General features: G+C 43.9%; 1 protein-coding gene across 3 annotated transcripts in view; it reads right to left on the bottom strand.

Annotated features, from left to right (window-relative positions):
- The window catches only part of SPECC1 (sperm antigen with calponin homology and coiled-coil domains 1), a 315,868-nt gene that overhangs the window by 35,038 nt on the left and 260,438 nt on the right, over window positions 1-20,392 (bottom strand). For all 3 annotated transcript variants that reach the window (XM_031656993.1, XM_031656992.1, XM_031656994.1), the window contains one exon: window positions 18,965-19,067. In XM_031656993.1, coding sequence (XP_031512853.1) covers window positions 18,965-19,067 — 103 coding nt within the window. The remainder of the gene's footprint in view (window positions 1-18,964; window positions 19,068-20,392) is intronic.

The following is a 20,392-nucleotide window of genomic DNA, read 5'->3' as shown; positions in this document are numbered from 1 at the left end:
CTCAATCTCCTGTGCTCAAGTGATCCTCCCACCTCAGCCTCCCGAGTAGCTGGGACTACAGGTGAAAGCCACCAAGTCTGGCTAATTTTTTTTTTTTTCATCTTTTCTTAGAGATGGGGTCTCACTATGTTGCCCAGGCTGGTCTTGAACTCCTGAGGTCAAGCAATCCTCCTGCCTCGGCCTCTGAAAGTGCTGAGATTACAGGCGTGAGCCACCGCACACACCCAGCCAATCATTCATTTTTCTACTTTAGATTTTATATGGCTCATTATCTCCCAGATCAAATCTGACAACTTCTGCTTATCTTTTAAGATTAAAAAAAATGCAGACCTCCTCAACCCACTCAATTCAATGTCATTACTACTCTGAAACATGCGCTGCAGGGGCCCTGCTCATGGCTGTTACCACTGTGTCTTTGCTTCTGCAACGCTAGGGTTGGCGGAATGACGTGTGAAGGGGGCCTCCTCTGCCGCGGCTTCACAGCACCTTTCCAGTCAGGCAGCGCAACTCACTTTCACCAGCACTCTTTCTCCAAACTTGCTTGGCTCTTCTTATTTGCTTATTCTTCCAGGTGAATTTTTAATTATTTTGTTAAGTTCAAGAATAAAGAAAGTCTGTTGGGATTTTAATTGGAACTGCATTAAATTTAGAGATTAATTTGGAGTAATTTGCTTTTTAAACGTTCCTCTCACTCTTGTATCCACACTGAAGGCACTGAGGGTTTGAGACTGGCAAAGTGTAGACAGCGGCCACGGTGAGCTGGTCCAGGAAGCAGCGCCCTTCCCTTTACTCCTCTGTGGGCAAGAGCCTTCCCATGGCATGAGAACAGCTCTGTGCCAGAGATGTTAAGGTAGATGCTACACAGTCTCTCCCTGGAGACAGAATCACAGAAGATACACATCTCAGCAGTGGCTGGGGCCCTGTCTTTCTTGCTTCCTCCATTTTCACTGGACACTCAGGAGTACCCACCCACAGCATTTCCTTCCCGAGGTTCCCTGGCTTTGGCATTGTGACACAGGGTCTGGTTGCCTTGCAAGCACAGGCCTGCAGCCGACACCTCCTGCCCCCTGGCTGGGTCTACTTCCTCCAGCCCACCAGCAGCTCCACTGGCAGCGCTAGCCTCATACAGTGCCCGAAGGCAGGCGAAGCCCCCCGGCTCAGCAGGAGCCTCCCAGTTCTTCCTCGGCGTCCTGGGAGCAGGTCATCTCTGTGCCCTCAGCTCGGATCTCAGATGATTCCCTGCCATCTTCTGTCCCCAGAACCATGCCCAAGCCTCTGGGGAAACACTTTCCTGGAATTTTCTTCCCCTCCTTTCCTCTTCTGCCTTTCGTTAAGTTGGCTACCTCATTTTCATTAATTCCACTCTTCCTCCTTGCTTGCTGCTTCTAAAAAAGTTCATGGTTATGCACAGCTCTGCTGGCTCCTCTCCTCCTGGAGTCACCCAGGCTCAATGGACTGGCAGCCCCCTGAAGCCCCATTCTGCTCCTTGCTGAGTGTTTACCTGTGTCCAGCAGCTCCCTCAAGGAAATGCTGGAGAAATCTTCTCATGAGCCACCTATACGACTCACCAGCTGTTCAGCCCTCGGGGCTGGGAGTAGAGTCCACACAAACATTTCCAAAGCCATCCATGCGTGAGGAGCTGAGGAGTACACCCACAGGGAAGCGTGGTCCTACCGTGGTTCACCCATGCTGTGGTGCAGGCAGGCAGGACAGCCTGAGCCTGGGGTGTGCAGGAGGCAGGATGAACTCTGGGGCTTCAGGAAAGGGCGAGCCACTACAAGACTCATGGAGTTCTGGGAGCCCAGGAGACAAAAGTCTGGTTCTTTCTTTCTTTTATAGTAAGTCCTCACTTAATGTTGTTGAGAGGTTCTTGGACACTGTAACATTAAGTGAAATGGTGATACACTGTATGACAAAACCAGTTTCATCATAGGCTAACTGATATGAGCCAGAGTTGAGTTCCCATGGCTTATGGCACGTGGTTTCACCCAAAGCTGCCATTTCCAGGAACCTACCCGCCACGCTAAGAACTGAGCTGACATCAGATTGAATGAAGCCCCTGGCAAACCAGAATGTCCATTGCTCTAAAGAGGAACAAACCAAACCAAACTGTGACCAGCTCCTCCCTCCTCGCACTAAAGCAGCTGAGTGTGATTTCAGGAAGGTGACTCGACTTTTCTGCCTTAAATTTTCTCGTCTCTCAAATGAAGTGGCTAGATTAAATTAGTGGTTCTGAAATAAACAGTTATGAAACCCGTTTTTCCAATGATGTATCTGCAGAAGCTTTTTTAAAAGTACGGTTTGCAAACCACAAAATCCGATTATCTTTTCTTTAACATCCGTCTGTCTATATTCTACCTTGCATTGCCCCACATGACAGTCACCAGCCACATGCGGCTGTTTAAATTAGTTAAAATTAAATAAAATGAAAATTCCACTACTCAGTCACATCAGCCATCTTTTAAGTGCTCAGCAGCCACCTGTGGCCACAGGGTTGACCAGCACAGATCTAGAACATTCCCGTCATCACAGAAGGTTCTACAGGACAGCGCTGCCCTGCACTTACCCAAACATGCATGTGTATTTCTCTCTTTTATGCAGATGGTGGCATGTTCTGCACCTTTACCAAGAGATACAGAGCTAGATCCTTCATGACATCTGGAGGAAGAGTTTCAGTGTAGAGACCAAGGGACTGGATGCTGGGCCCAACAGCAGGAGTTCAGTCCCAGCTCTGTCCCTTACTACAGTGTGACTCTGAGCAGTCATGGAGCCTCTTGCTGCCTTAGTTTCGTATTGGTAAAATTGATATAAAATGCCTAACTTATGGGACTGTGGTCAAGATTAGATGCACTTAGACAATGTCAGTCATGTGGTAAATATTTCGTCACTGCTAGCTTTACTTCCATCACCATTCGCTACTTCATTCTCTGACGACACATGCAGATCCATCACATGGATGCAGACAGCAGCCCGTTTAGGTTGTTTCTAGTTTTCTGTTATCACAAACACTACTGCAATAATTATCCTGCCACGCACCTCTCTGCACACAGGTGGAATCCATTTTGACGGATTCTGCCAAATTGCCCTCAGAGAGGTTCTTCTACCTTAGACTCTGCCTCCCAACGACACACATGTGACTATGCCCCTCCACCACACAGTATGGGCCCTTTGGTGATGGGCTGATTTCGCTCAGTGCAGCATCCTCAGACCCATCTTTGTTGCAGCGTGTGTCAGCCACTCTGCATCTGCATCCATCTGTCTACCTTCTCCTCTCCATACCCCAACTCCCATCTTGGTTGAGGAGTTGTGGTCTTCCTCGTGTCTTCCAGAACCACAGCTCTGGCTGGGAAACCACCTGTCACCATGGTTTTAAAACCCTTTCTGGCCGGGCGCGGTGGCTCAAGCCTGTAATCCCAGCACTTTGGGAGGCCGAGATGGGCGGATCACGAGGTCAGGAGATCGAGACCATCCTGGCTAACACGGTGAAACCCCGTCTCTACTAAGAAATACAAAAAATAGCCGGGCGAGGTGGCAGCGCCTATAGTCCCAGCTACTCGGGAGGCTGAGGCCGGAGAATGGCGTGAACCCGGGAGGCGGAGCTTGCAGTGAGCTGAGATCCGGCCACTGCACTCCAGCCTGGGCGACAGCGCGAGACTCCGTCTCAAAAAAATAAATAAATAAATAAATACATAAATAAAATAAAACCCTTTCTGACTCTGTAGTCAGCAGAATTAGAACCGTACTAAGAAAATAATATGCAATAACTGAAGAATTAACTCTCAGGAATTTTGTTCCAAGATCAAGTTAGGATTACACAAGAAAAGTAACCTTCAAGGCCAGGCGCAGTGGCTCACACCTGTAATCCCAACATTTTGGGAGGCCGAGGCAGGCAGATCGGGAGTTCGAGATCAGCCTGACCAACATGGAGAAACCCCGTCTCTACCAAAAATACAAAATTACCCGGGCATGGTGGTGCACGCCTGTAATCCCAGCTACTTGGGAGGCTGAGGCACAAGAATCGCTTGAACCTGGGTGGCAGAGGTTGCAGTGAGCTGAGATCATGCCATTGCCCTCCAGCCTTGGCAACAAGAGAGAAACTCCATCAAAGAAAAAGAGAAAGAAAGAAAAGAAAGAATATGACTTCTTACCATGAGTTAGCCAAGGGGAGGGAAAGGGAAGGGGAAAGGAAGGGGAAGGGGAAAGGAAGGGGAAGGGAAGGGAAGGGAAGGGAAGGGAAGGGAGGTAATCTTCAACCCCATTAACCTCCTACCCTCAGAAAGACTGAATTCAGCCTGTGAAATCATAAGTGTCTTGCCATGAAATTACTTCTTTTTCCCAAATGAACATTTCATGAGTAAGAGAATGGAAAAAATGCTCAGTGCAGATTCACCTGGGACTGTGATTATCTAAACAGACTCACATACTGTCCTGGGGGATGGAGAGGGAACAGCAGCAAAAACCAAGGCCTCCTTTTTCTGAATGGTGACAAGATGATGGCTTTGGTGATGGGCAGTGTTATGCTGCAGCAGCAGCTGCTGGCATACTTGACCTATGGAGGCCCTCAGCTGGGGACAGACCGCCCATGGGAGGAAAGAAGACAAAGGGACTTAAATCACCCTCAGTCCCCAGGAGGAGGACACATTCTGACAACATTTTATTTTGAAAATCCTGTTTTTCCTTCCTGAAGCTGGCAAGACATCTAACATTTATATATAATTTTTTTAAAGTGTAAATTGGCAATTTTGATGCAGATGCTTCCGTCAAATAACCTGGGAAAGTCAGAAGACGAGGCTAACTCATGGTAAGAACCTTTTAAAAACAAAAAGAGAGAGAGAGAGACAGGGTCTCACTCTGTCACCCAGGCTGGAATGCAGTGGTGTGTAGTCATAGCTCACTGCAGCCTCAAACTTCCAGTGGAAGTGGATCACTTCCACTTCAAGTGATCTTCCTGCGTCAACCTCCCAAAGTGTTGAGATTACAGGTGTGAGCTACTGTGCCCAGCCAAGAACCTTTACCCAGATTAATAAGCTCACCTTATTAGTTCCCTCACTTTCTCCTGCATGTTGTAGGAATTTGGCAGGTCAGAAGAGGCAGGATGTGGGCCCTTAGCCTGCAGGGTGGCTGAGTTTCTGGTCTTCCCAGGTGCACCTCTCAGTCCCCAGCCCACCACAACCAAGGGCGCTAGCCTCTGCTCTCTCTCCGCCTAAGCCTCTGCTCCTATCCTCTGCCTCTGTTACCTTCTTGCTTCTAATTCTCCGACATGGACCTGGATGACTTACAGAAGCCTGGAGCCCAAACTGCTGGCAACCACAACACTCTCTTTTTTTCCTTAAGGACATGGAGGATCTAATCTTCCCGTTTTTCAGGTAGGTGTGGTGAGGGTGGGGAGGGGAGCTATGTTCCATACCTCTGAGAAAAGGGAGGACAAATAAAACAGCTAAGTACTCCCATTAAAAAAAACCGGTCTTGGGCCGGGCGCGGTGGCTCAAGCCTGTAATCCCAGCACTTTGGGAGGCCGAGACGGGCGGATCACGAGGTCAAGAGATCGAGACCATCCTGGCTAACCCGGTGAAACCCCGTCTCTACTAAAAAAATACAAAAACTAGCCGGGCGAGGTGGCGGGCGCCGGTAGTCCCAGCTACTCGGGAGGCTGAGGCAGGAGAATGGCGTGAACCCGGGAGGCGGAGCTTGCAGTGAGCTGAGATCCGGCCACTGCACTCCAGCCCGGGCGATAGAGCGAGACTCCGTCTCAAAAAAACAAAACAAAACAAAAAACCGGTCTTTACACACAGGTCAGGAATATGGGTCTAACTTCGCTGGCTACAGAGTCGGTAAGGGTTTTCAAGCCATGGTGGCAGGCGGTCTCTTGGCTGTGGTTCTGGAAGACACAAGGAAAATCACATCTCCTGACCCAAGATGGGGTGGGGGCTATGGACAGGAGAAGGTGGACAGATGGATGCAGAAGCAGCGTGGCTGACACACGCCACAACACAAATGGGTCTCAGGACGTTGTGCTGAGTGAAATCAGCCCCTCACTAAAGGGCACATGCTGTGTGAGTCCACGTCTACGAGGTGGCCAGAATGGGTGAATTCAGAGACAAAGCAGAACAGTGGTTAGGGGCTGAGGGTGGGAAATAGGGAGTCCCCTACCCAGTGTTTAAAGCATACAGAGCTCAGTTTGGGATGATGAAAACATTTTGGAAATAGAAAGTAGTGATGGCCGCACAACCATGTGAACGTGCTTCATGCCCCTGAACTGTACACTTAAAATAGTTAAAATGATAAATTTCATGTTATGTGTATTTTACAATAAAAAAGAAAAAAAGAAAAACCAGATCAAGAACAACAAGGCTAAAGGGACAGACCACGCCCCCTCTTCCCCAAAGCACCAATAAAAGGAGCTAAGTGAACTTCATTTGGCAAAACGGATCCTCCCTGTGAAATTACACATACTTTCATTTAGCAGCATCATTTAAAAAAAAAGTTTAAAAAGTACTTTAAGCATACGCCCTACTTCGCAAATTGGTAAGCAATCTTGCCCAATTAGGACGGACAGTTTCCAGTTATCCCTTTAAATGGCTTCTAAGGAGTTCTGCTTGGTCACGTGCTTGTTTCTGTCCAGGGGCACCCTGGTGCTGCGAGGCTCAGTTGTGCCGAAGCATCAGCCCACAGGTCCAGGCACGTCCCCACACGTGCTGGTGACTAGGCATCAGATGCCACGAGACACTGGTCTGGATCCCTGAGAGCCACCTTTTCCCTCTCTGTCCACCTTGCTTTCTCACCACCCTCACACTTGTAGGCTGCTATCTGAGCCCGACTCCTCCAGCTCACAGTGCTCCAGATCTGCTGCAGGTCTTTGGAGTCCTTCTTGCTCCCAGGTATGGCCCTGACTTTGGGAAGCTCCCCTGGTGACAGGGCCAGTGGACTCGGCCCTTGCCCACTGCGCTTCGTCCATTCTACCCCAGAGAGCAGCCCTGGCAAGAGCACCTGGGCCTAGGCCCTGCCTCCAATTCTGACTTTTGACCCCAAAGGGGCCGATGGGGCTGTTTCTCACTAATGCAGCTGGCTCTGTAGCTCTACATTTTTGAAAATGTGTTGGATTGGAAAAGACCTATGATTCTGCTTCAGTTTAATAAAAACAGACTCTAGCTTTAAACTTTATGATTATTCCACTGTGATGACCCCTCAGAGTCTCAGGCCAGGGTTTTCCCACCTCTTCAACTCACACACCTTACCACACTGCTAGGTGCCTGGGAATTAGTAAGAAGGAAGCCAGCAAGAGAAGTCTACTAAATTTAAAGTGAGATAGAGGAAGGAGGTAAAACACATACAGCCACAAGAAAATGTGAACAGGCTAAGCTGCCCTGTTAGAGGAATTTTCAGATTACATGTAAAGCCAAACTATTTATGAGACATAACCCTGAAACAAGCAACTAAGAGAGGCTGAAAATAAAGGAGCTGGGCAAAGTGGCTCCACACTTGTAATCCCAGCTAACTGTGGAGACTAATGTGGGAGGATCTCTTGAGCCCAGGAGTTCAAAACCAGCCTGGCTAACATAACAAGACCCTGTCTCTAAAAAATTTTTTAAAAGAATTAGCCAGGTGTGGTGTCATGTACCTGTAGACCCAGCTACTTAGGAGGCTAAGAAAAGAGGATCACTTGAGCCCAGGAGGTGGAGGCTGCAGTGACCTATGATTGTGCCACTACACTCCAGCCTGGGCAACAGAGCAAGACTCCATCTCTGGGGGAAAAAAAACAGAAGAAAAGAGAGAAAGTATAAAGATATATTGTGCAAATAACATAAATGCAAAACATAAAATGCACAGAAAACATAAATGGAATAGCAATATTGGTATATAAAATGTAAACTTCTAGATCAGATCAAAAGGATTAACTGAAGTAAAAGGTAAAAACCACCAAGAAGATAGAGCAAGGAACCTTTATGTATGGTTCAAAATATCTGGAACATAATCTCTCAGCAATCAAAGCTTTTGACACAAACCATAGTCAGAGTAAGAGATTTCAACATACTTGACTCAGAATCCAGCAGATCAAGTGGCCACATGAGGACAGGGGACACTTGAGCTCCCATTGAGGTAACTGCGACCACTGATGGGCCTTGGGCTGCTCAGGCCTTGAGCCCTGAGACATGTGAGGGCCTAGCCTTACCTCTATGCAACTAACAGGTCCTTTCAGAGGACTTTCACTGAACAAAAGAGCATCAGTTCCAGGGAAAATGTAAGTCTTCACTTTTATACTTTTCACAAAAATTGTCTGAAGCTTAAATGAAAGGTTTCCCAACTTCTATCCAACAACATTTTGGGGTTTTCAGGTTTTCATTTGTCATATTGGACAAAGTTTTGCACCTAGAGTATAAAACATTCTCTTTGGCTAAGAATTAATTATGTCACTAATCCTACTACAGAAGGTGGTAAAATAAATACCTATTGCACTTTTTACTGTTTACAGATGATACAGGGTTTTAGAGCTCACTAACATCATAATGAAAACAAAAACAGGCCTTATTGACACAAAACTTCATTTACACCAAAGCAAGCAACAAGCCAAATGTCTCTTCATCAATAATAAGAGTATAAAAAATCATATGTTTCACGTTAAAGAATAACCATAATCAAGTAGAGTTTCCTCCAAGAATAACATACCGTGACCAAGTTGGAATTTTGCCCCCAGATATGTACAAATGTTTCCCTACTAGTAAACGTATTTATGTTACTAATTATATAAATGGGTCAAAAGAGAAGAAACCATATGGATAGCTCATTAAATGCTAAAAAGGAATTTGATATAATTCGTATCTATTTCTGGATTTAAAACATCCCTCAGTAAGTTCAAAACAGATGCAAGCTTCCTTTAGTTGATAGAGTATCACAAAACAATACAAAAATCTTATTTAGGTGATTATTAAATTATTATTAAATTATTTAATAATATTGTTAAATCTTATTTGGGTGAGATATTACTAACAGAAAATAAAACAAGAATATCCACCATCAATAGCATTATTCAGCAGTGACCTGGACTTTCATGAATGCAATAAACCAAAAAAAGTATATGAGGTATAAATATTAGAAAGAAGAAACAAGGCCGGGCACTGTAGCTCATGTGTATAATCCTAGCACTTTGGGAGGCCAAGGCAGGTGGGTCACAAGGTCAGGAGATCAAGACCATCCTGGCTAACATGGTGAAACCCCATCTCTACTAAAAATACAAAAAATTAGCTGGGTGTGGTGGCACTCCCCTGTAATTCCAGCTACCCGGGAGGCCGAGGCAGGAGAATCACTTGAACCTAGGAGGCGGAGTCTGCAGTGAGCCAAGATCGCACCACCGCACTCTAGCCTGGGCGACAGAGTAAGACCACCTCTCAACAACAAAAAAAAAAAAAAAAAGAAAAAAGAAACAAAACTATCGTTATTTGTAATAGTTTACCTAGAAAACCAATAAACATAAATCAAATAATGAAAAATGCCAGGTCATTAAAATCATCACAGTAACGCATGCCACAGCGCTGGCTGACACGGGACTCTGCCTGGGACCCAGGGCGCTGTGCCACATTCAGGTCATGTTCTCATTTCTCTGCTTGGCAGTAACCTGGGGCAGAGGCCAGACCACAGAGCCACAGAAGGGCACAGCAAGTCCAGACACCACTCAGTTCCCATTCATACCTGGGTCTATCAGGTAGTTTGAGAGAGATGATTAAATAAGTGATGCTAAAATAAACAGCCAGCCATCTGCGGAAAAATAAAACTCGACCTAATAAACACAAATGCACTCCAGAAGGAACAAAAGGGTATGTGTAGTTGTATATAATATAGTCTACATGTAAAGGGTACCTGGAACCTCTGTTAATATCCTTAAGGAGAAAGGAATAAAGCTCTCTAAGGCCTCCAGGCAGATGGCAATGAAATGCATGCACTCACAATCTCCCACGCACTCACAATCTCACGCACTCACAATCTCATTCCCTCGTGAAGCCCCAGAAAACCACAGAAAGGAATTTCCCCCTCAAAGGCATTAACTGACAAGGAAAAAGGGAACATGAAAGAAAACAAAAAGACATAACGTTGGCAGCTGAAAAGTCCAATGGACAAGAGATAACTAACATGACAGACCTAAGTAAACTAAATCCCAAGCCAGCAGTGGGGAAGGGCAAAGACCCAACCTGATTTATGGTGGAAAATCCCTCAAAGACACAGGAAGTTGATGTCAAGAGGTGCTTCAGGTGGGGGGATGAAGGTGGTTAAAAACAGGAAGATTGGGTTGGAGATCTGTTTACAGAGCAGCCAGAGCTTCAAATGCTGTTTCTTCTGTGCACACCCAGAGGATAGTGAGCAGTTGAGGCATGAGTAATGCAGTGAAAATAAGGGAATTAAGTGAATTTACATGGTGAGGGCTGAGCTAGTCACTCTCCACCCCCAGGCCTCTTCTCTTTTTTTTTTTTTTTTTTTTTAACAGAGTCTCGCTGTGTCACCCAGACTGGAGTGCAGTGGCGCGATCTCGGCTTACTGCAACCTCCACTTCTCAGGTTCAAGAGATTCTTATGCCTCAGCCTCCCGAGCAGTTGGGACTACAGGCGTGCACCACCACGCCCCACTAATGTTTTCAGTAGAGATGAAGTTTTGCCATGTTGGCCAGCCTGGTCTACCTCAGCCTCCCAAAGTGCTGAGACTACAGGGGTGAGCCACTGTCCCTGGCCCCCAGGCCTCTTTTCTGATTAGGTCCCACAGTCCTGGTTGCCAGGTTGATGCCCTCCAGCAGAAGACCGGAAGGCCTTTCTCTGGAGAATGGATGAGCCCAAGAGGAAGGACCTAAAGACACTGACATCAGGAGTTCATCATGGACATGCCACGGGAACAGCTCTCTACTATGAAGACCATAGTCGCAGGCCTCATACACAGGCCCGGGCAGGGGTCAGCTTTGCAGAGCCTCCACCTAAAGCAGTCAAACCTCAGTATGAGCAGTATGAGCAGTCAAACCTCAAGCATAAAGAGAGGGACCTAAAGATACCAATAGAACAAAGGGACTGTAGGAAACAATCTGCGTAGAGAGATTTCGTGATAAAATCAACCTACAATCCTCAGTGAAATTCATATGTAACATTATATCTACGAAACAAGAACAGGATGGTATAAAAAATTTCAGGGAACAAAAAAGAAATCCTAGAAGTTAAAAATATGATAGCAAATATAATCAATGGAATTTTATTCAGTCTTAAAAAGGAAGGAAATTTTGACACATGCTATAACATGGATGAACCTTGAGGACATCATGCTAAGTGAAATATGCCAGACACAAAAGGACAAATACTGTATGATTCCATTTATATGGGGCACCTAGAGTGGTCAAATTCATAGTGATACAAAGTAGAATGGCCGCTGCCAGAAACTGGGGGAAGAGGGAAATGTCAGATTAGTGTTTAATGGGTAGAGAATATAGGTTTTGCAAAACGAAAACGTTCTAGAGATTGCTTACAAAATAATGTGAATATACTCAATGATACTGAACTGTACATTTAAAAATAGTTAAGATGGTAAATTTTATGTTATGTATATTTCACAATTAAAAAATAATTGAAATGATGCAAAAGCAAAAAAATGCAGAAATTAAGCATTTAATAGAATTTAGAAGATTAAAGTTAGGGAAGCCTCCTAGAAAACAAAACTGTAATGCAAAGAGATAGAAAATAGGAGAAAAAATAATATGATAGAGGGCCAGGCCAGGGGGACTTCCAGAAAGAGAAAACAGAGTAGAAGAAATTACCAACGAAATAATTCCAGAAAATAAAGTTATGAATTACCATACTGAAAGGGTGTAGTGAGTGCCTAGCACGATAGAAAAGACAAAACTTAAACTATAGAGCAAGGCACGTCACCCTGAAATGTTAGAATCCTGGGGACAACCGGAACCTCCGATGAGCTTTTGGCGAGGAAAAAAATCACAAAAGACTGTAATCATTTTGTTCCTGCTGCAACACTGGCAAATAGAAGACAATGGAGCAATGCCCACAAAATTATGAAGGAAAATAGTTTCTGACCTAAAATTTTATACCCAAGGAAACCAACAAGCATCAGGGTAAAACAAAGATGCGAGGTCATAAAATTTTACCTTCTATGAACCCATTCTCAGGCAGATACTGAAGGGGAAAAAATAGGATGTAGGATACAGAAGATCAAAAAAGAGAGAGGCAAAGAACTAACAGGGAATCTGTGCACGAGGCATAGAGGGCGACCATGATGGAAGAGGTCAGAGGCTCCAGAGAGATCTCCTCAGGATGACACTGCTGTGACCCCTGACCCCTGTGATGTGTGGGGATATCTCACAAAGAGTTGGGGTTGAATGAGTGTCATTTACATAGAAAACTAAGTAAACAGACAAAAACAAGATGATTTTCAGTGTAGGGCAAGTAACAGGTTGTGTAAAAGAAAAAGCCACAGCAGTGTATGCTACTACATGGCTAATCTATGAATGACACTCACTGCATCTTAATGTGAACTCCAGATACGCACAATCACAATGAGAGAATGCAAAGACAGGAAGCATGGGGCGGGGGCGGGGTGGTGAAAAAGAAATAAATTCTCATGTTTCACAGTTGGAGATCAAAATACAAAATCTAAAATGAAAAACTAGCAATAGCAGTTGATAAACGTGTTATTTAGCAACATAGAGGTAAATGCCAAAAAAAAAAAAATCAACAAGGCGACTTGAAAATGCTTGACTCTGGGGAGCAGGATGTAGAGCTCTCAGGCCGGACTGACTGCTTTGCTCATCAGGATCTCTGCATACCTGATTATGGGCATGCAGAGCTTTGATAAAAATAAAAACCAAAAGAAAACGAAAAAGATCTATCACACATTTTGAGGAAAAAAGATGCACACACAAATAGAAAAGCAAGCAAAGCAACTGTACTAGTAATTCGCAGAAGAAAGATACAAATGACTAACAAGTTGATAAAAAGTGCTTCACCTTCATCTGCAATGAAAAATTTAAAGAAATGCCATTTTTTCCTCTTAGACTGAAAAAGCTCAAAAGAATAGGTGTATCCAGTATTGGGAATGTATAATCTTGTACACTGTATAGAGAAGTATAAGCTAAATAAACTAAATAACCTTACAGGAAGGCAATTGAGAATACATATTAAAATGGAAAGTGTAACACACCCTTTTGCAAAAGCAAATTCACTTCTAGGAACTTACTTTACAAAAATTTGGCACTATTTCACAACTATTTAGCATAAGCATAAAAATGCATGGTAAGTGACATTCATCATCATGGCACACTTTTTTCCCAGAGACAAGGTCTCTGTTGCCCAGGCTGGAGCGCAGTGGTGCGATCATAGCTCACTGAGGCCTTGAACTTACTTCTGGGCTCAAGTAAGTCTCTGTCTTCAGCCTCCTGCACAGGGAGAGTCATGGGTTAGTTTTAGAATTCTTCCTGTCACACCTACCCTCCCGGCTTTCTGTCCCTTCAGAATTCTTATTGGAAATCACATTACAAATGGAAATTTCTCCATCATAATAGAAAACTAGGTCTTCCAAATCCTCCTTCCCTGCTTTATTTCTCTCCACAGCAATACCCCCTTCAAATGTGGTGTATATGTTACCTTTTATTTCAGTTAACTGCCAGAACCCATGAGGATGTAAGTTCCATGAGAGCAGGGACTTTTGCCTGTTTCATTCACTGTGGAATCCCCAGCACCTACAATATTACCTGGAGCTGAACAATATATGGAAGGAGGCTGAAAGAAACCAGCGATGACACAAATAAACAAAGAAACATTCCATGCTCATGGATTAGAAAAATCATATCATTCAAATGGCCATACTGCCCAAAGCACTTTACAGATTCAATGGTATTCCTATCAAACTACCAATATCATTTTTCACAGAATTAGAAAAAACTATTCTAAAATTCATATGGAACCAAAAAAGAGTCTGAATAGCCAAAACAATCCTAAGTAAGAAGATCAAAGCTGGAGACTCGCATTGCCTGAGTTCATGTTATATTCTAAGGCTACAGTAACCAAAACAGCATGGTACTGGTATAAAAACAGACACATAGACCAATGGAACAACTTAAAGTACCCAGAAATAAAGCTGCAAACCTATGATCATCTGATCTTTGACAAAAACAAGCAATGGGAAAAGAATTCCCTATTCAGCAAATGCTGCTGGGATGACTGGCTGACCATATGCAGAAGATAGAAACTAGACCTCTACCTGTCACTACATATGAAAATTAACTTAAAATGGAATACAGATTTAAATATAAGACTTCAAACTATAAAAATCCTAGAAGAAAACCTAGGAAACAGATTTTTCAACATTGGCCTTGGCAAAGAATTTTTGGCTAAGTCCCCAAAAGCAAGCGCAACAAAATTAAAAAATTGACAAGTGGGATCTAACTAAAGAACTCCTTCACAGCAAAAGAAACTATCAACAGAGTAAACAAATAACCTACAGAATGGGAAGAAATATTCACAAACTATGCATCTAATATCCAGAATCTATAAGAACTTAAATCCACAAGCAAAAACCAAATAATCCCATTAAAAAATAGGCAAAGGACATGAACAGTCACCTCTCAAAAGAAGACATATAAACATTCAATAAACATGCAAAAATGCTCATCATCCCTAATCTTCAAAGAAATACAAATCAAAACCACAATGAGATACCATCTAACACTAGTCAGGTAGCTATTATTAAAAAGTCAAAAAACAGCAGATGGTAGTGAGGCCACAGAGAAAAAGAAAAGCTTATACACTGCTGGTGGGAATAAAATTAGTTTAGCCCCTGTGGAAAGCAATTTGGAGATTTCTCAAAGTACTAAAAATAGAACTAACATGTGACCCAGCAATCCCACGACTAGGTATTTACCCAAAGAAAAATAAATCGTTCTACCACTCATATGTTCATTGCAGCACTTTTCACAGTAGAAAAAAAAAAATCAACCTAAGTAGCCATCAATAGTGGGTTAAAGAAAATGTGGTAAATATACACCATGGAATATTACACAGCCATAAAAAAGAACAAAAATCATGTCCGTAAAAAGAATAAACAAGGATACAGCTGGAGGTCATTATCCTAAGCAAACTAACGCAGGAACAGAAAACCAAATACCACATCTCACTTATAAGTGGGAGCTAAACATTGAGTACATATGGACATAAAGGGCCAGGTGCAGTGGCTCACACCTGTAGTCCCAGCACTTTGGGAGGCCGAGGTGGGCAGATCACCTGAGGTCAGGAGTTTGAGACCAGCCTGGCCAACATGGCAAAACCCTGTCTCTACTAAAATGCAAAAATTAGGCAGGCGTGGTGGGGTGCGCCTGTAGTCCCAGCTACTTGGGAGGCTAAGGCAGGAGAATTGCTAGAACATGGGAGGTGGAGGTTGCAGTGAGCTGAGATTGCGCCACTGCACTCCAGCCTACGTGACAGAGTGAGACTCTGTCTCAAAAAAAAAAAAAAAAAAAAAAAAATTCCATCTCAAAAACAAAAAAAGCCACATGGATGGCAACAATAGATACTAGGGACTACTAGACAGGGGAGGAAGGGAAGAAGGCGTGGGTTGAAAATCAACCTACAGCCTACTATGCTTACTACCTGGGTGACAGGACCCGTAACTCAAGCCTCAGCATCGCGCAATGTACCCTTGTAACAAACCTGCCCACTCACCCCCTGAATCTACACGAAAGTTGAAATAAAATTATATATATATATATATGGGATATAACATAACCTTTCACACTATACTTTGATGAAATAAAAAGAAAGTTATTTTAAGCCAAGTACACATGGTTCCTGGTTTTCAAAAAGTTTTCACCAGTTATTTTTGGCTTCCTAATTCTGAGAGAATAAGACTATGAGGCGTCTCAGACAAACAGGTCTAGATATATTTTGTGAAGGGTAAATAAAGCAGACACATGTTCATATTTCTAATTTTCCAGAGATTTAATGATGAATGAAAAGTACTCTTCAGGCAAAATGAGTTTTGGGTTTCATCAAACATAAAATGTTTTGAAAACTAATCCAAGATGTTCACAAAAACAAAAAAAAATCACTCCAGCAGGAAATACTGTTCTTGTGATCCTGACTGGAAACATCTTATTGTCTGTCTCTTCCCTGCATTGTAACAAGGTTACATCATAGAAGGCCACTCCTTCTGAAAATGTGAATTGTCTTTTCATATCCACTCTGGCAGCTGCCTCGGTCCATTTCTGTCAGGTGGGGGACAGCACAGGCAGCATCAGTAGTGTCATTCTTGAATGACGGCTCCTTTTAAATGTTTTCTTCAATTTCCCATTACCATTCCTATTTTCTTTACGCTAAACCTCCTGCAGGCAACCTCCTCCCTCTGGTTTCTCATTCTTTCCCGTGTCCTCGGCAGCGTGGTTGATGGGCTAGGGGAGGCTGTAACCGAGGGGCCTTCCTTCATGGCATAGTCCAGCCTTGAAACAGGGCAGAGGCAGAGTGGACAGGGTAGCAGGAAGAATAAGCAAGGGTCTGATGCGAGTTTATACTTTGGGAGGCTCTATTATTGGACAGTAGCATGACAGATTTTTCTTTTTTTTTTGGACCCACACTGCAGTGTAGTGGCGCTATCTCAGCTCACTGCAGCCTCAAACTCCTGGGAGCAAACAATCCTCCCACCTCAGCCTCTCAAAGTGCTGGGATTCTTTTTCTTTTTTAACATAAAGTGAAAAGAAGGTAATGGCAAAGATACAAGATACACATACTCTGGGTAAATTCTGGTTTTAAGACATTTGACTGCTGACATGACAGAGACTCCCAGCCCTGCTAATTTAATATCTGGGCTGGATCTTGGCTGAAGCTGAGTTTTTCTTGCTAGCTTCTTTCATTTTCTGTCCCCACCTCCCCAAAAACCTTCAGCCTGGCAAGGGAGTATTATGGTGCTGGAATCTTCAGAAGTTTTAGCAAAATACAGTAAGAATGCAATAGGAATTGCTAGTTTTAAAGAGGGTATCTATTTGCGTAAGAAAAGGTGCTCAGCCGCCCCAGCCAACAGGAAAATGCAAATCAAAACCGCAGTGAGATAGTACTACACATTACCCACATGACCCTGAGTAAAAAGACTGACAATACTAAGTGTTGATGAGAATGCACAGAAATAAACCTCTCATAAACTGCTGGAGGGATATAAATTGTACAATTACTTCAGTCACCTGTTTGGCACTATCCACTACATCGTATGCATACCCTATGGCCCAGGAATTCCATTCTTAAATATGTATCCAGCAGGAATGAGCACATATGTGTTTCAGGAAATACGCACAAGAACATAACAGCACTATTCATAATAGCTCCAAACCGGAAATGATTCAACTGTCCATCAATAATAGAATGGATAAATAATGGTATAATCCTACAATGGGTTACTAAATAGTGAAGAAAATGAACAAATTACAGCTATATGCAACAATGAGGATACATCTCTCTGACTCAATACTGTGTAAAAAAAGCCAGATGCATATATTACATAGCTTTTTTTTATTCCATTTGTAATAAAATTCAAATGCAAGCAATACTAACATAGTATTTAGGGATGCATACTTTTGTAAAAATCTGGAAGGAGAATTGAGGACAATGGTTATCTTAGGGAGTACTGAGGGTTATGATGGGAAAGTCATAGGAAGGGTCTGTGGGAGCTGGTGATGCTCCTCTTCTGGATGGGAGTGGTGACTGCCTGACTTTTCACTTCCTCACAGTTCAAGAAACTATGATTTACATTTTGTGCATTGTATCTTCGTGTATTTCACAAGAAAAAAACTGAAACTTACATCAGGTATTACTTCCTTTTCTGACTTTCACAGAAAACAGATACTGTTCTAGAAAACAAAAACTCTTAAACTAAATGCAAACAATTCTCAAAGCAATAGAAAGAAAACGTTTGGAGAAGTTTTGGAGGCCCAGCTACATAGGACCTTTATGTGAATTAGGCAGTGCACTCTTCTTTGGGAGGGTAATTCAGCAAAAACGGTCTTCTTGGGTGGAGGCATCACTGCTGGGGGAGCTCGTGTCTGCTTCTGAGACAGCAGGGACGGGGCTTGGCTTCAGCTCATCCCCACTACAACACTGTTTCATGCATTCCCACTGATCACAAAACCCACACCACTACTACTTCACTGACACACCTGCTAACAGTCATGCAAAGAAAATAGCCATAGTGTTTTTCTGCACTCTCATAATGTTTAAAAGAATGTTTAATTCTTTTACTTAAATAATTCCAGAAACTGGCTCTAGGAAATCCAACATACCCAATCAAAGTTGCGAATGTTCCACCTCAGGGAGGAATGCTAAACAACTGAGTATAGCCTTGCTGCCACCGACCAGAACACTAGGTGGCCCATTACTCAAGACAACCATTGCCAGCAGATAAACTGACCCACATCCCCTACCCCTCACATGCTCTACCCAGCCCAGTCCACATTCTCTACCTTAATATCAATTCCTGCACTTTGCTTAATAAAAAAATCCCTACCAGCTCATTTCAAGGACTCAGCCAGAGAATCCTCCCTCTCCTGTGCTTCCTCCCTCATGCCTGAGGGATAAGGGCATAAGCTCCAATAAAGCCTTGTCAGGAAAACTCTTTTGGCCTCATGACAATTTCTATCGCATTGAGAGCCCAAGAACCTGTGGTCAGTAACACTCTGACCAAAGGAAAAGGTCCCCTTCCCTCGGGAGATGCAGCTCTGCATGTAGCCATACATTTGGTGGGTGGAGTGCAGATTGTTTTTCAGTTGCATTTGCGTCTCTGTCAGGGTGCCTTTGGGCAGTGCACAAATATCAAACACTCCCTGGCAGCCCTGCCTAGGAGAATAGAAAGATGATAATTACATGCATATTGGCCCACCAAGCATAGGCACAGGACTGGCACAGGACTACTACTGCCCAGGGCCAGCTGGAAGTTGGCTGACGTTGTCCCTTACCGCATAGCCTTGTGTCTTCTTCTGGCACCATTTCAGTAGAGCATTGCGCTTGGAACCACCATATTCCCGGGCCAAGGCCGCCAGAGGGTCTTTTCTTTCCACACTGGTTAGAAAGAAGAGCACGTGGTAAGGAGAAGATGCTAATACTTAGAATCCTCAAATACACAAGAAATAAATACCTACTTTAGAAAAGCAAAAGTCTAGTTTATCCAGCAAGACTCTAAAGAAATTAGTCACATTACTATTTTATGATATCTCACAGTATAAAATAAAAATTAAATTGTGCTTCCTGACCATCATAAATCTGGGGAGAGTTTTGTTACATTTTGTTTTAAAATCCATCTATTGCTCATCCATCTAGTCTTTCATTTGTTTACTTAAGTACAGTATCATTTGAATTAAAGATACGTAAACAAAACACACCCTACATGTTTCGAGACTAAACCAGTATCTACATAACATGTAAAAGGTAGACGGACTGGGTGCAGTGGCTCACATCTATAATCCCAGAACTTTAGGAGCCAAGGCAGGAAGATCTCTTTAGCCCAGGAGTTCAAGACCAGCCTGGGCAACATAACGAGACCCCATCTTTAAAAAAATAAAGAATAAAAAAATTAGCTGTGCATGGTGGTGAGTCCTTGTAATCCCATCTTCTCAGGAGGCTGAGGAGGAAGGATTGCTTAAGGCCAGGAGTTTAGGGTTGTAGTGCACTATGACCGTTCTACTTCACTACAGCCCGGGCAACAAAGCAAGACCCCATCTCCAAAAAATAAAACAAAATAAATTGTAGAGGTACATTGGAAGGGCATACTAAAAACACCAGATATGGTTGGGAGGGAGCAAGATGGCCGAATAGGAACAGCTCCAGTCTCCAACTCCCAGCGCGAGCGACACAGAAGACCGGTGATTTCTGCATTTTCAACTGAGGTACTGGGTTCATCTCACTAGGGAGTGCCGGACAATCGGTGCTGGTCAGCTGCTGCAGCCCGACCAGCAAGAGCTGAAGCAGGGCGAGGCATCGCTTCACCTGGGAAGCACAAGGGGGAAGGGAATCCCTTTTCCTAGCCAGGGGAACTGAGACACACAACACCTGGAAAATCAGGTAACTCCCACCCCAATACTGCCCTTTAAGCAAACGGGCACACCAGGAGATTGTATCCCACACCTGACCGGGAGGGTCCCATGCCCACGGAGCCTCCCTCATTGCTAGCACAGCAGTCTGCGATCTAACCACAAGGCAGCAGCGAGGCTGGGGGAGGGACGCCCGCCCGCCATTGCTGAGGCTTAAGTAGGTAAACAAAGCCGCTGGGAAGCTCGAACTGGGTGGAGCTCACAGCAGCTCAAGGAAACCTGCCTGTCTCTGTAGACTCCACCTCTGGGGACAGGGCACAACTAAACAACAAAAAAAGCAGCAGAAACCTCTGCAGA

Source organism: Papio anubis, chromosome 17 (genome assembly GCF_008728515.1).
Source record: "Papio anubis isolate 15944 chromosome 17, Panubis1.0, whole genome shotgun sequence".
Lineage (NCBI taxonomy): Eukaryota > Metazoa > Chordata > Mammalia > Primates > Cercopithecidae > Papio > Papio anubis.
Note: the sequence above shows the minus strand (reverse complement) of the source record. Positions and strands in the feature narration are given on the sequence as shown.